General features: G+C 33.4%; 1 protein-coding gene across 1 annotated transcript in view; it reads right to left on the bottom strand.

Moving 5' to 3' along the window:
- The window catches only part of LOC145829224 (uncharacterized), a 64,401-nt gene that overhangs the window by 25,864 nt on the left and 24,004 nt on the right, over nucleotides 1-14,533 (bottom strand). The window contains exons 42-65 of the mRNA XM_082937001.1: nucleotides 14,250-14,408; nucleotides 13,785-13,940; nucleotides 13,366-13,518; nucleotides 12,788-13,093; nucleotides 12,354-12,509; nucleotides 11,927-12,085; nucleotides 11,488-11,643; nucleotides 10,356-10,511; nucleotides 9,971-10,126; nucleotides 9,562-9,711; nucleotides 9,021-9,338; nucleotides 8,090-8,245; nucleotides 6,417-6,572; nucleotides 5,076-5,264; nucleotides 4,651-4,806; nucleotides 4,223-4,381; nucleotides 3,784-3,939; nucleotides 3,419-3,574; nucleotides 3,054-3,209; nucleotides 2,645-2,803; nucleotides 2,210-2,371; nucleotides 1,815-1,967; nucleotides 1,437-1,595; nucleotides 324-482 (exon numbers count right to left, since the gene is read on the bottom strand). Of these exons, the coding sequence (XP_082793127.1) occupies nucleotides 324-482; nucleotides 1,437-1,595; nucleotides 1,815-1,967; nucleotides 2,210-2,371; nucleotides 2,645-2,803; nucleotides 3,054-3,209; nucleotides 3,419-3,574; nucleotides 3,784-3,939; nucleotides 4,223-4,381; nucleotides 4,651-4,806; nucleotides 5,076-5,264; nucleotides 6,417-6,572; nucleotides 8,090-8,245; nucleotides 9,021-9,338; nucleotides 9,562-9,711; nucleotides 9,971-10,126; nucleotides 10,356-10,511; nucleotides 11,488-11,643; nucleotides 11,927-12,085; nucleotides 12,354-12,509; nucleotides 12,788-13,093; nucleotides 13,366-13,518; nucleotides 13,785-13,940; nucleotides 14,250-14,408 (4,101 nt within the window). The remainder of the gene's footprint in view (nucleotides 1-323; nucleotides 483-1,436; nucleotides 1,596-1,814; nucleotides 1,968-2,209; nucleotides 2,372-2,644; nucleotides 2,804-3,053; nucleotides 3,210-3,418; nucleotides 3,575-3,783; nucleotides 3,940-4,222; nucleotides 4,382-4,650; nucleotides 4,807-5,075; nucleotides 5,265-6,416; nucleotides 6,573-8,089; nucleotides 8,246-9,020; nucleotides 9,339-9,561; nucleotides 9,712-9,970; nucleotides 10,127-10,355; nucleotides 10,512-11,487; nucleotides 11,644-11,926; nucleotides 12,086-12,353; nucleotides 12,510-12,787; nucleotides 13,094-13,365; nucleotides 13,519-13,784; nucleotides 13,941-14,249; nucleotides 14,409-14,533) is intronic.

Below are 14,533 nucleotides of genomic sequence, written 5' to 3'. Positions count from 1 at the left end.
ATTAGTACTTGGTTTATAAAAAGTGTTTTTTTTATAATGAAAATTGAACGTAAAGTTTTGACTATGTAATTTTAAAACTCTTCCTTAGCTTTTTACTTGTTTTGATGTAATATACTTTAAAGTACAATCTGTCTTGTAAAAAGAAGTCTTATGTAAAATTAAGCTGCTAAAGTTTGGATTAAAAGTTTTAAAATAAAAACAACTTTTATTGTGCTATAATTCATTCAAAAGAAGTTTTAAAATTTATAACGTGTGTGAAAATCTATATATCAATGTATACATAGTTTGAAACAAGCATTGTATAAATAATATTCAAAACTAACTCCTCTGACGCACGATTCGGTCATGACGTTCATGCCTTCTGGGCACCCGTCCATTCCGATGGCTCCGTTGGTGCACGTCCTCGACTTCTGCCTGGTTCCACGTCCGCAAGACACGCTGCACATCGACCACTCGGTCCACACTGACCACGATGGGCAGGCCTGGAAGAATAATTGACTTTAAGTCGTGTATAAAATTATTGCTTAGTGATATAAATTGTGTTTAATATAGTTTCAAATGTGCTTTAATATTTAAATTTAGCTTTAAACATTCAAGTATTTTAATTTGTGTAGATTTTTTTCCAGAAAAAAAAGGTTTAAAGATAATGCTGACCATGATGTACATGTCTGGTAAAATGTGTTTAGTTTAAATGTTTGTATAAGACTTATGTTCTACAGTAGGTTTTAAAAGGCTGAATAAAATGCTATACAAGCGTATTAGTGTTTGTAATTGTAATTCAATTAATTGTGACGCTATATTAAACAGTAATGTAATAAATCAAGTTTCTCAAGTTTTTTAGATTATTGCATGTCGTTAAGAAATAGGTTATGATTAGTTTATTTACATGTTTTTTCATCAAAAAAAAAGCATGCAAACGTTATGGGAAAGTGTTTGCTTAAACTAGTTTGACAACTTATTGCTAATTTAACTGACAATTATTTGGTACTTTAATAAAATAATTTATCAAAATGTTAACTAATTAATTACAAATTATATCGCGCGATATGTTGTTTACTTGACATAATTGCGAATTTCCGAGAAATCAATCAAGCTGCAATAAAATTCGCTTATGTTTTTTATTAAACACACCTCAAGAAACGAAGTTGTTTTTTTAATTGCTGGTTACTAAACATGTTTACTTTTACATTTTAGATAATATATTTATGGTAATCGCTGTTTTTAAAATAATCTAAAATGTGTAGCTTGCTAATTGAATTTTCCGAAAAGTATTTCACGGTTTCTTAAATAAACTACGAAAACAATTCTCACTTGTTGATGACAGAAAAACCTGACAAACTTAAAACTTTTAAGAAATATAATGAAATTGTGACAAAATTTAAATTATTATACATATTATAAACAAATATACAAACAAATGAACAGTTTTTTCTCACCTGCTGGTTACAGACGCGATCTTCGAATCTGTCGCCGACACACTTGGTTGCGCTGAAGTCGTCGTCCGCGATACAGGTCCTTTCCCTGCCCTGCACTCCCGTTCCGCATGACTTGCTGCACGGCTCCCACATGGTCCACTCTCCGAAGTACGGGCATGCCTGAAAGAATATTCATTACTTTAAAAACTTTTACTTTGATTCAGAAATTGAAACAACTTAGCTTTTAATTCTTGAAGCTTTAAACAAAGTGTCAACGATTACATTTTATATAATAAAAAATGTTTTTATTTTAGTTAAGTAGGAAAATTTTGAAAAGCATACTTTATTTAAGTGAACATTCAAAATAGATAAGTAATAAACTATTGAAATAGTTCGTACCTGTTCGTTGCAAGTTCTGATTTTGATTTCGTCACCGTCGCAGGTCAAGTCGGCGTAAGAGTTCAAACAAATCCTGGATTGTGATTGGACGCCTCCTCCGCAAGACACCGAGCATGGATCGTATGGGCTCCACTCAGTGTAGTAAGGGCACATCTAAATAAAAAAAATTACATAACTTATACTTGGAACTTAAAAACTTTTATAGAAAGTGAACTTATGTTAAACCTAAAAAAACTAATAAGCTATATCAAAACATAAGTTATTAAAAGTTTTAAAAACTACTTTTTTAAACCTTTAATAGTACGAACAAATTTTAACGTTTTTAAGTATTATTAAATGTGTGAAATAAGAAGTTCAATTATCTTTATTTTTTTAATTTATTTTCAAATAGTCACCCTTCCGTTGCAGGATTCTTCTTCGGACGCGGGTCCTGGGCACGGAGTGTAGTCCAAGTTCATTGGAGCGTTGAGGCAGACACGTGACCTCTCTCTCATTCCTCCTCCGCAGATCTGGGTGCAGTCGGACCACGACAACCAAGCTGACCATTGCGGGCACAACTGTTTGGAAATTAAATTGTAGCTTTATAAGCAAAAATTATTAGGTTTCAACTACATTTTACTTTTTATAAAGTTACAATTCTAACATAAGTTTTTAAACTGTATTTAAAAAGTCTAACTTTAATGAAATTTTTTGAACATATTACTTGGTAAAGTTAGCTATTGATTTTCGTTCAAAACTGTGAAGAAAAATTTATGATGACTAAATTTGAATAAAAAATAACTTCATCTAACATAAATACTGATAAGAATTCACAAAATAACAAATCTTACTTGTGGAACGTTGCAAAGTTCAACTTCGTCGCTCAAACCCTCGCAACCCTCGTCACCAGCCACGCCGTTCCTGCAAATCCTGTACCTGTTCCTCGAACTTTCGCCGCACGAGGCGCTGCAGCTAGTCCATGTCGACCAGTCTTGCCAGAATGCGCACAACTTTTAGAAAAACTTAATTGAATTTTTTAAACTTTTAATTCACCAATTAGTTTTATAACAAATTTATAAAAGAGTTTTTATAAGAAAATCAGCATATTTATATTCGTCTTTTTGATTATAACTATCAAAAAAGTAGTTTGAAAAAATTAAAAAGATTACTTTTAATGCTTAAAAACCAAAGTTTAAACTTCATCGTAGTCTTCAATTTGTTATTTTTTAAGTCTTTTATATTTTCTAACACTCTACTCACACCACGAATGCAGTCTTCTGATTCGTTGCTGTCTCCCTCGCATCCCACGTCACCGGCGTTTCCGTTCTCGCACAGCCTCATCCTCATCCTGGTGCCTCTTCCGCACGTGGAAGTGCACTCGGTCCACGACATCCACGGCACCCATGAAGCGCATTTCTGTTGATTAGTTGTTTTAAAAGGTTAGTACTAAGGTTTTAGAAATGTAAGCAACCTTAAAAACAGTAATTTTAACTATTATATGTAAAAGAAGGTTATTAGTATAAAGTTTGCAAAGTTATAGTTATTCAGCAAAAAATAATAGTATAATTTTTGTGTAAAGCTTAAGAAGTTGTTAAATATATTAATTTTACATTTAAACCACGTACCTCATTGTTGCACTCGATGACTTGTTTGTAGTCTCCGGTGCACCCGGCGATTCCCGGCATGCCCCCATTGCATTCTCTCTCCCTGGTCCTGTATCCTTCGCCGCATCGCGATGAACACTCGCCGTACGCGCTCCATTGGTCCCAGAAGGGGCAAGCCTGAAAGTGTAAAATTGTTTTCAACAATTTTTAAAATATATTTTGTTTGTTAAGTAAGTTGTAACATACCTAGCTATTAAAACTTTATTGTTGTGCTGAACAAAAAAATTAAGAAAACAAAAATTTTTCTAAAAAAGTTCTAGCCTAACAATTTTTTTAATTTAAAATGCAATTTTTCAATAAAAAAATTTTTTTTTTTAATCTCTTACCTCAAGGTTGCACCCCTCGTCTTCGATGGTTGGTCCGACGCATCCGAGCTGACCGACTTCTCCGTTCAAACAGAACCTGTCCCTGGTCCTGGATCCGCCTCCGCACGACACAGAGCATCCGCCCCAGTAGCTCCATTCGGACCAGTATGGGCAGACCTAAGTATTATAAAACAAAAGTTAACTGTTGATTCATTTGTTTTTGTGTATTTAGCTTTTTAGTATGTATACTTGGTCTTTTTAAGCATGGATATCAACCTCTTTAGCTTAAAAGTTTTTAAAGTGTATTATTGGTTCTTATTAAAGCAATTTTAGTATAATATAACAAATCATAATAGTATAAACACTAGTAAAAACTTTCAGAACTTAAACTTTGCAGTAAATAGTTCATGATTTGTTAAAAAATACTAACTAAAACAATTTAGTTTCAAAGTATACTTACATCTCCATTGCAGTAGTCTTCTTCTTCAGCTGCACCCGGACAAGTGATGTCATTATCAAGATCCTCGTTGATGCAGATCCTGTTCCTCATCCTCATTCCTCCTCCGCAAGTCACACTGCACACAGAGAAGGCTGACCATTCGCTCCACATCGGGCATGCCTTTAAAAGTGTGGGAGTTTGAATAAATTTGTGCCGAAAACACATTTTAAATAAATAGGTTTTTAAGTTAATATAATTTTGTGACTTTATTTGTCTTTTTTAGGATAAAACGATAAACTGAACGATTTTAATTAAGCGTTAAAAGTTTTAAATTTTTAAAATAACTTAACTTTCAGTTATTTTAAATAAATCGTATTTTAGAAAATAATAAAGCTTCCTGTGATTTATTTTCAAACTTCGCTATCAAATCACACAAATATCAAACTAACGAAGTTGTTGCAAGTGAGCCTCTCGTAAGCCTGTCCGAGGCATCCCGCGTCTCCCGGGTTTCCGAAAGAGCAGATCCTGGATCTGGACCTGAACCCTCCGTCGCATTCCGCGCTGCAGTCAGTCCATGAGCTCCAGTCGTTCCAGAAGGCGCATTCCTATGGTTTTAGATGTTAGTTTAGTTAAGCTAAAAAACAGTTGTTTAATCTGAGTAAAAGCCTTTTAATTTTCAATACTTTTTTTCTTATTAAAAGAAGGTCTAAAAGAGTCAGGTTTAAAATAAAAGTTTTAGAATGATTGTTTTTATGAACTGTAGTTTTTAAGCATAATGATAGAATATATTTTTACAATAAATTTATACAAACTTCTTTTGATCCAAAAAAATCTAATAAAAACATGAACAATATATAAAAATAATATTACTAACTCCTTCAACGCAGGACATGGTTTCGAAACTCTCGCTTCCGTCGAGTCCGATGGAGTCGCACTGATCTCCGGATCCCATCTCGCTGAAGAGCGATCCTCCGGTGCACATCCTCGACCTGGACCTGAATCCTTGTCCGCAGTCCACGCTGCAGTCCGACCAATCAGACCATTGCATCCACATCACGCATGGCTGGTTAGTTAAATTGTTAGTAAGGTTTTGTTTTGTTGTTTTATGCTGTTAGTATGACGTTATAAAGTTTTTTCTACAACACGGTTTGTGTTACAAGGTTTTTTTTATTTATAATTTTATAAGTTCTGTTTGATTTGAATGTTTTAAAGAATTAGTATTCATTTGAAACAAGCTTAGCACCGCTTTATTCACAATTTAAAGTTGTGTACGGCAGTAATATGGTTTTTATTGTTTCAATTATAGAATATTACGTTACTTTTATACATAAGTAGTTTTGTATTTTTGAAGAATTTTGAAAGTTTAAATTTAAATACTTGAATAGAGATTATAATTTTATCTACCTATACATTGTTATAAAATAAGCGTAATAACACACATTTGTTTACAATAACAAAAGAAAATTGATCATTTACATTTGTTGTGATAAGTATAAACAATTTATATAAAAAACACAACTTAGTTGTAAAAACTTTTGAAGGGTGTTTTTCAAAGTTTATTTTTATAGCAGACAAATATTTATACGGTATGTTAGCTCACTGTTTGTATTTAAACTTGAAGATCTTATCACTTTTACACGACAAATAGTCGTTTGTGTAAAACAGAAATAAATTGCTCGTATCGCATTTATTAATAGTTTGACGATAAATCAAATTCGAATTTACTCGTGTTTACAGAAAACACCGCAAATTTTATCTCAAATTTACACAGTAAACAACACTTGTAGAGCAACAGGTGAAAATTTTAAATTTATATGAGTCATCGAGTATTTTTGCGTTTATTTTTCCGTAAAGCTGTTATGATGGATTGTGATATGAATAATTGTATCGTGAAAAATATCAAGTTTTTAAATTTACTCAGCAAAAAATAAAAATTAACGGTTATTTTAGTAATTAAGAATGTTTTATGCAATTTATTTTAGTTGTTACTGTAAAAAATAAAAATATTCAAAATATGTTTTATTAGAATATTATTTTATACATATTCATACAAGATATAAAAAATCTTTTAGGTTTGCTTTTTTAAAGAAAGCAATAAACTTTTTTACTTATACTGAGATAGCTTAAAACTGTCGGTTATGTATCGGATATTAAGAAATAACAAGGTTAGATCTATTGTGTGTTTCAAGAAACAAACTAGCTCCAAACAACGTACCAATTGGTTGCAGTTTTCGTATTCCTCCAGCATACCGTCTCCGCACCCTCTGGAGTACGTCTGGTAGTCGCAGAATCTGGTCCTCGATCTGGATCCTCCTCCGCAAGTTACCGAGCATGATCCCCACGCGGTCCATTGTGACAACACACCGCATTCCTGTGACGTAATAATCGTAAAATTTGAAATAAGAAAACAGATGTTTTAGTTGCGTTAAATGAAATATAAAAAAAATCATATTTATTCTTTTTGCCCTTATGTTTGTTTTCCTGTAAGGTACATGTCGTTTATGACGCGATAGTGGGTTTGGTTTAAGGAAAATAGAAGTTTTAATTGCGTTAAATGATTTATATAAGACACAATAACAGTTGCAATTATTTTTTTTTTTTTTTAACAAAATGTTTTTAAAATATAAGTTTAGAGCAAGAATTACGTCATAATTCTATAGTAAAGTGTTTGTTATAAAAGTGTTACATGTAATATGAGGCATATATTAGTTTGACATTTTGAAGTTTTATACAGTTGTCCTTTTAAAAGTGACCTATTTAATCTTTGAGTATGTAAAAAGTTATCTCAAAGCTGTATAGCTTAGATCTATCAAATTTAGTTGTTCAAACTAAAAATGTTTTATACTAAAGGGTAGACAACATCAAAGTAGTATAAGTGATAACATGATGTAAAAAAGGGCGTTTTAAAATAAGTTATTTAAAGGTTAATGAAGTACTTACATCGAATATTTATAAAATTGTTGAAAGTGTAAACCTTTGAGTTTGTTTAGATACAAACAAGTTAATTGAAAAAGGTGTTATAGCTTCTAACGAAATAAGCCACAAATATGTAACTATGCAGTAGTTCAAGTTGAAAATAACCACTTTGATAATGAGTTATTGTAAAGTTTACATAAACTTTGTTTCCATAAACTAGTTGAAACAAGGTTGACCTTGAAAGGTGTTAAACCCTTAAATGTTCGTGAGTTTACAGCAAAACAAACTCGTACATAGAAGGTTTTAGTTTACGTGACTTTAATTACCACGAAACTAGGGGCTTTTATCTTATACTTATTTTAAATTTCGGTCTTTCGGTGACAAAGAGTATTTGTGTTTTAATAAATTTATTAAATTTCATTGATGGTTTTTAATCTTAATTTCGTGAATTTAAAATAAAACTCATTAGTGGTCAGTCAGTTTTGTTAAGTAGCTTGTTTTAGCTTTTATTATGGTCATTACTACATTGTTTTATATTAACACAGTAATGTTTAGACACAAGCTAGCAAGTACAAAGAATTGGTAAGGTTACACTACAAACTTGAGGTTTAAAATTTTTCCAAGATCAAGCTTATATCTAGTAAAACTGAAATATTCAGTTTAACTTGTTTCAAAAATTGGAATTTTTTTTTTTGAGGTTTACTAATCGAAAGTTTATGATATTTTCCAAAACAGTTCAGTGGCCAACCAGGAAAAGTTAACTTTCTACAAATTTCTAAGAAACGTTTATATACAAAACAGTTTCTATAATACTTTTATGCTGTGTTTTTCTGAAAAATTATTTTTTCGTTCATAAGCAATTTTAAACATTTAAGCACTAAACGTAAAATTTTAACTCGTTTATTATTAAATAAAGAAATTAAGAAAAAATAAAATCAACCTAAAAAATTACTTTTATGAAATAAAACTAACGAAGGTGTTGCAGGAACCGGCTTCCATGGCGTCGCCCTGGCAACCAGCCTCGCCGACCTCGCCATTCAAGCAGTCACGTGACCTGGTGCGAACTCCGCCGCCGCACGAGGCGCTGCACTGGTCCCATCCCGACCACAGCGACCAGTATGGACATGACTGTTGATATTATTTCCAAGTTAAATAAGTTTTTAATTTAGTTGTTTTAAATTATCGTGAGAAGTTTTCACTAGTTTTAGAAACTTTTTACTAGTTTAAACTTAATTTTTTTTCTATAGAAGTTGTGTTTATTATATTAATTAAACTGTTTTTAAATTTTGCCAACTAGTATATAGTATGTTTTGTCATACAACTTAACTAAGTTTGTAGTATTTTTACTCACATTTTGTGGTAGTTACATTCTACTCAAGTTCATTTTATGGTTTATTAATAGAAATTAATCGAATTTCGTCAAGGTCATTATCTGATAACATGAAACTTTTAGAATGTTACGAAATTTTAAACAAGTTTCACTGTGAAACCGCAACAAGAAAAATGGAATGACAAATTTCGTACAGGTGATTAAGACGACACAGTAAAAGTGTCAAAACACGATCTGCCCTTAGAGTAATAACGAAATTCCTTTGTTTTCAATAAAGTTTGACACTAAAACCAGAAAGTTAATTGTGAAAAATGAGAAACAATTAAGCCAGCGCGATTTAGCTTATCGACTTCTTTAAGTTTTGTGAAAACATGTACCAATTTAATGTTGATAAATTAGCAATGTAAGTACAATCTTAAATTGAGTTTTAATTGGCGTTGATTTGTTATACCTAAATACTTACATGTTTATAACTGTTTGCGATACAACTTAGTTTTAGATGAGTTTTTTTTAGTTGGTTTTATAAACGTTGAACAATTAAATCAAAAATAGAGAAAATATAATCAAATTAACCTGAGCGTTACAGTACTCTTCTTCGACCGAAGTACCCGGGCAGCTGTTGTGCGCGTTGCCTTGCTCGTCGACGCACGACCTCCTGTGAGACCTCACTCCGCCGCCGCACGAGGCGCTGCAGGCGGAGAAGGCGGTCCAGGCGGTCCAGTTCGGGCAGGACTGTCCTCCGCAAGACTGCATTTCCATGTCCGGTCCCTCGCAGCCCTCAGCGCCGGGCTCGCCGTTGATGCAAGTCCTCTCGCGTCTCTGGACGCCCAAGTCGCCGCACGAGGTGCTGCACATCGACCACATCGACCAGTCGCCCCAGAATGGACAAGACTGTTGGAAAAATATTTTATAAGTGCTTGTTTTGGTTTTAAAAAATATATAATTGTAAATATTGATGGTTGCAACACTATTTATTGTTTCATGTCACCAAAAAAAATCATTCAAACAAAATTTGTAATTTGTAAGATGTAATAAAAAGCATACAAATTTTGCGACAAGCTTTAAGTCATTTCAAATTCAAAATTTTCCACAAAAAATCCAGATCAAAACGAACCCCTCTGATGCAGTCAACGGTGTCAATTTCGACGGTGGCTCCTCCGCATCCTCCGTCAACCGAGCACTCCCTGGTCCTCATCCTGGTGGCCCGCCCACAAGTGGCAGGGCACGGTGAGAATTCGGTCCATTGCATCCAGTATGGGCATTCCTGTATTAGTTTTTTGTTTGATTAGTTTTTGATACTTGAATTTGTGAGTTATCACATTTTTGAATTGTTTTGCTTCGTTTAAATTTCAAAACTTTGGTTGGAAAAAGTTTAATTAATTTACTTCTTTATTAATTCAGCAAATGGTTTAATTTTTTTATTTATGCTCTGTTGTAAAATGTCTCCTAAGCTTCTAGGACTTTAACAAATTGAATTTAAGATTAAACGTAAGTTAACTAGTTAAGCAGCAATCAAAACGAACCATCATGTTGCAGTCTAACAGTTCTTCTCTTGGTCCGACGCATCCGTCCATGCCGATGTTGCCACCGATGCACGTCCTGGTGCGGGAAGTGTAACCGTCACCGCAGGTCACGCTGCACTCAGATGTGGCGCTCCACATCGACCACATTGGGCAGGCCTGAGTTGTTGAGTTGGGTTAAGTGTATTTTTAATATAATAAAGTGAAAAATTTTAGCTTTATAGTTTTCTGAAAATAGTTTAAACAGTTAAGTTTTTTTTTCTGTGCAAAAAATAATATGGTTTTTTAGTTTTTTGAAACTAGTTGTAAAATTATCACTTTATAGTTAATAATTCTGCACTAAAATTCATTTCATTACTTAATTATGTATATATTTTATCAAACATACTTGAGTCTGGCAAGCTTGAGTTTGTGCGGTTGGTCCCTGGCAACCAGCGTCGCCAGCCTCACCGTTGAGGCAGTACCTCTCCCTCGATCTCAATCCTCCTCCGCATGTGGCGCTGCACTCACTGAAGATTCCCCAGTTGCTCCACAATGCGCATTGCTGTAGAATTAATATTTATAAGTTTTTATTAATATAAACAAAAGTTTACAAATATATGTCACTTTTAGAAAATATTTGTTTTACCTGTTTTTTGTAAAAATAATAACAAATGACACATGCGCATTGATGTTGGAACTAATGGAATAAAGTTGTTGGAATAAAAAAGTATTTGTAAAATATTTATCTATAAAAAAATATTTTCCACGTTTATAAAACATTTTGTTTCGCTAATACTTGGTGTTGTGAAAAGTAGCAAAAATGACAAGGAGCATAGCTGTCGTAAATGTTTGTATTTATTATTATGTATTAAAAAACATTGCCACGTTTAAAATCAAATATTCAACGCGTGTTGCTATCAAGATGTTTGTCATTTATTTTTATATATAAGTATAAGAAATGTTAGTCACGTGTAAAAAGTATTAAGTTTCGACTTGCATTGTCAAAAGTTGTAACTTGTAAATGTTATTAAGGTGTGCCCTCACTTTCGAATATGTAAATTTTTATTAACAGTTTCAAATTGCGGCGTCGTTCACAAGTTTTAGGCAATAATGCTGCTAATGTTAATTTTTTATTGTCACGTTTTTTTATTGGAAACAATAAAAAGTGTGAAGTTTGATTTATTACACGTGTTTTAATATAATTATCTTAACGTGTTTTGTTGTATTTAGTTACACGTGGTAATTTTTTAGTTTAAATCTTAAAACTTATGGAAAAACCAGTTTGAATTTAATAAGTTTATGTTTAAAGTTTTTGTTGGGAACCACATCGGTGGTAAAAGTCTAAGCTAATTAAGCTTTTATGACGTTTTAAAAATTAATTTGTTAAAGAACTTCAATCGTAAAATTCAATCGTAAAAATTAGTAATAAGTAATAAATAAATTGTAACAGCCAGTAACAAAATGTTAATCACTTTTTTTGTATACTTTTCATTGTTGTAATCATTTAAAGTTTTATTTATTTATTTTTTATAACAAACCTCCATGTTGCAGAGTTCAGTTTCTTCTGCTCTTCCTGGGCAGCTGTCATCTAATTCGTCTCCCCTGTAGCAAGCCCTTGAACGCGACCTGACTCCACCGTCGCACGATTTGCTGCACGCGGTCCATTCAGCCCATGCAGTCCACATGGCGCATGGCTGTTTGTATTTGTTGTATTATTATTTACAATTTGTTATCTTTGTTTAGTTATTGTCTTGATATTGAAAAAGCTAAAAAGATAAAAAACTTTGAAGTAACAGTTTATAAAAATTATAGTTGTGTAAACATATTTTATACAAGTTTACATATAAAACTAACTAATTTAGGTAAGATTTTACAGAAGTCTAACATTTTTTAATTTCTTTTTAAACATCAAGCGAAAGTGTTTATGAAGCATTTATCATTAAAATTTTAGTCAACACGTTCTGACGTAACACTTACCTCGAAGTTGCAGATTTCCCTTTCGACGGTGTCGCCAACGTTGCAACCGTTGTCTCCGGTCACTCCTCCGACGCAGAACCTCGTTCTCAGCCTGTCTCCTCCTCCGCAAGACACCGAGCACAAAGTCCACTCAGTCCACTCGGAGTAGGCTGGGCAGTCCTGGTTTGAAGAAAAATAAATATTGACTTTCTAGTTTTTGAAAATTTGAAAGTCATTTTCAGGCTAATTTAAAAACATTCTTCCAATTTGTTAAAATACTTAAAAAATTGTCAGCTTTTTATTGAAATAATGTTACTGATGCATTTTTTTTGAACTTGAATCAGATTTGAAGTTACAAACTTACATTATGTAAAAAAAAAACAAAAAGAAAAATTAAAACAACAATTTTCATTACTGTTTGCTTCCTAATTAATAATTGTATACACACTTGCAAGTTGCAACGGTCCATTCTGGTTGAGTCACCTCTGCAACCCGGATCTCCGGGTTGTCCGTTCACGCAAACTCTAGATTGTTGCCTGAATCCGCCACCGCAAGAGGCGCTGCACGCAGTCCATTCAGTCCACATGTCCCAGAATGGACAGCTCTGTTGATAGTTAATGGTTTGTTGTAATTCGTATAAAAATTTAATTAAATATGTTACAGATAACGAGTAGGGCTTAGGATAAAAGTTAAACAGTAACTGTAATAAAATTTTTCATAAACCTAACTTTGAATTTTTTGATAAACCTTAAAATTTTTTTATAATAAATACGTTTTTGAAAATTAAGTAAATGTTATTTTTTATATACTATAGCATTATATTAATAACTGTATATAACAACAATAGTTTAAAAGAAACAAATGATTCAGTTTCAAACTAACTTCTTCGTTGCACACGGTTGACTGGTAAGCGCTTCCCTCGCAACCGAGCTGCCCGGCGAACCCGTTCATGCAGTCCCTGGACCTCCTCTTCATTCCCGTTCCGCACGACCTGCTGCAAGACGACCACTGCGACCACGCCAGCCACACCGGGCACTCCTCCAGCATGCACGTCTCGCTTTCCACGGCGTCCCCTCCGCACTGCTCGTCCTCCCCGTACAGGCACGTCCTGGTGTGCATGCGCATTCCCATGCCGCAGGAGGATGAGCATTCGGACCACGTGTTCCAGTCGGTCCATCGCGGGCACGGCTGTTGGTGTGAAACGTTTATTTATTGTGAAACAAGTGCTAATTTTATAATGTTTTCACAGAGCATCGGTGGTAAAATGTGTTTGAAAAATGACCTTGAATAAAGCTTAACAAACTAAATGGATTTTACACAGAGGCTTATCCAACAAAAATAAACTTACTGAGTTCATTTTTTTAAACTTTTATTTTTTAACCTTTGTTACTTTTTGTTGAAACTTAATCTTGTAGTTAATCTAAATCTTACATTTAAGTTGAAAAAATTAATAAACAAACGTTTCCGTTGCAATATTCTTCTCTGATGTCGGCACCGGGGCATCCTCCGTCAGAACCGTCGGTGTTGATGCAAACCCTTCTTGAAATCTGCATTCCTCCTCCGCAGGTTGCACTGCAGGCTTCCTCACTCCAGCTACTCCATGATGGGCATGGCTGTATGGGTTGGAGTTGTTGATATAAAATATGGTGTATAAATAGTCTAATGACAATAACGCAGATAAAACATTAAAAAAGTGTTTTGAATTTTATTTAAAAGGTTTTGTTGTTATAAATAGTTTTGTAAGTCTACGGCATTCAAGTATACATAAAGATATAACTGCTTAAAGTTATAAAAGACCAATAGCTAAAATTTGGTTTAAATCTTAAACAATTTTTTTATATGTAATCAATGTACTTTATACAAACTAAATAAAACTCACGAGTATGTTGCAGGAGCTGATCTCGTTCTCCTGTCCGGAGCAGGGACCCACGCCAGCCGGCCCATTGACGCAGACACGTGACCTGGTCTGGGTTCCGCCGCCGCAAGTTACCGAGCAACCGGTGAACACCGACCATGTTCCCCAGTATGGGCACACCTTGAAGTTGTTAAATATTTAGATTAGTTGAACTTATAGGTCAATAATGAAAATAGCAAATATTTATTGAAAAAGAATATGTTATGAAGTTTTTAATACAGTATTAATATTATTGTGACGTAATTTAAAAACTATAGAATTTTTGTTAGCTTCTCACATATTATTCAAAAAAAGCTACTAATGATTTTTATTAGATATTTAATATCTTAGTATAACTTACTTAAAACTTTTAACCGTATGTACTTAATAGGTCTAGTAAATCTTCATACAAACATTTTTAAAAATGTTTTATTATTAAAATCCACTTACGGAACCGTAGCAAGCTTCGGTTTCTTCAGCTTGTCCCGGACAGTCGGTTGATGGCCTTCCGTTCCTGTCGAAACACGATCTGCTTCTCATGTGCACACCGATTCCGCATGTGACTGAGCACATGCTGAATGCTGACCACTGTGTCCAGCTTGAACAATCCTACAATAATAATTGATATGTTTGTGAGCTTGTCAGTTGTAAAATATGATCTCTATAACTCTAGCTTGAACAGTCCTACAAGTAGTTGTAACAAATTGTTGGTACAAAACTGTATAAAACTAGAA

The sequence above is a fragment of the Thalia democratica genome, chromosome 1 (genome assembly GCF_965202585.1).
Source record: "Thalia democratica chromosome 1, ktThaDemo2.hap1.1, whole genome shotgun sequence".
NCBI classification, from domain to species: Eukaryota; Metazoa; Chordata; class Thaliacea; order Salpida; family Salpidae; genus Thalia; species Thalia democratica.
The sequence above is the reverse complement of the archived record's forward strand: the minus strand, read 5'-3'. Positions and strand labels throughout refer to the sequence as shown.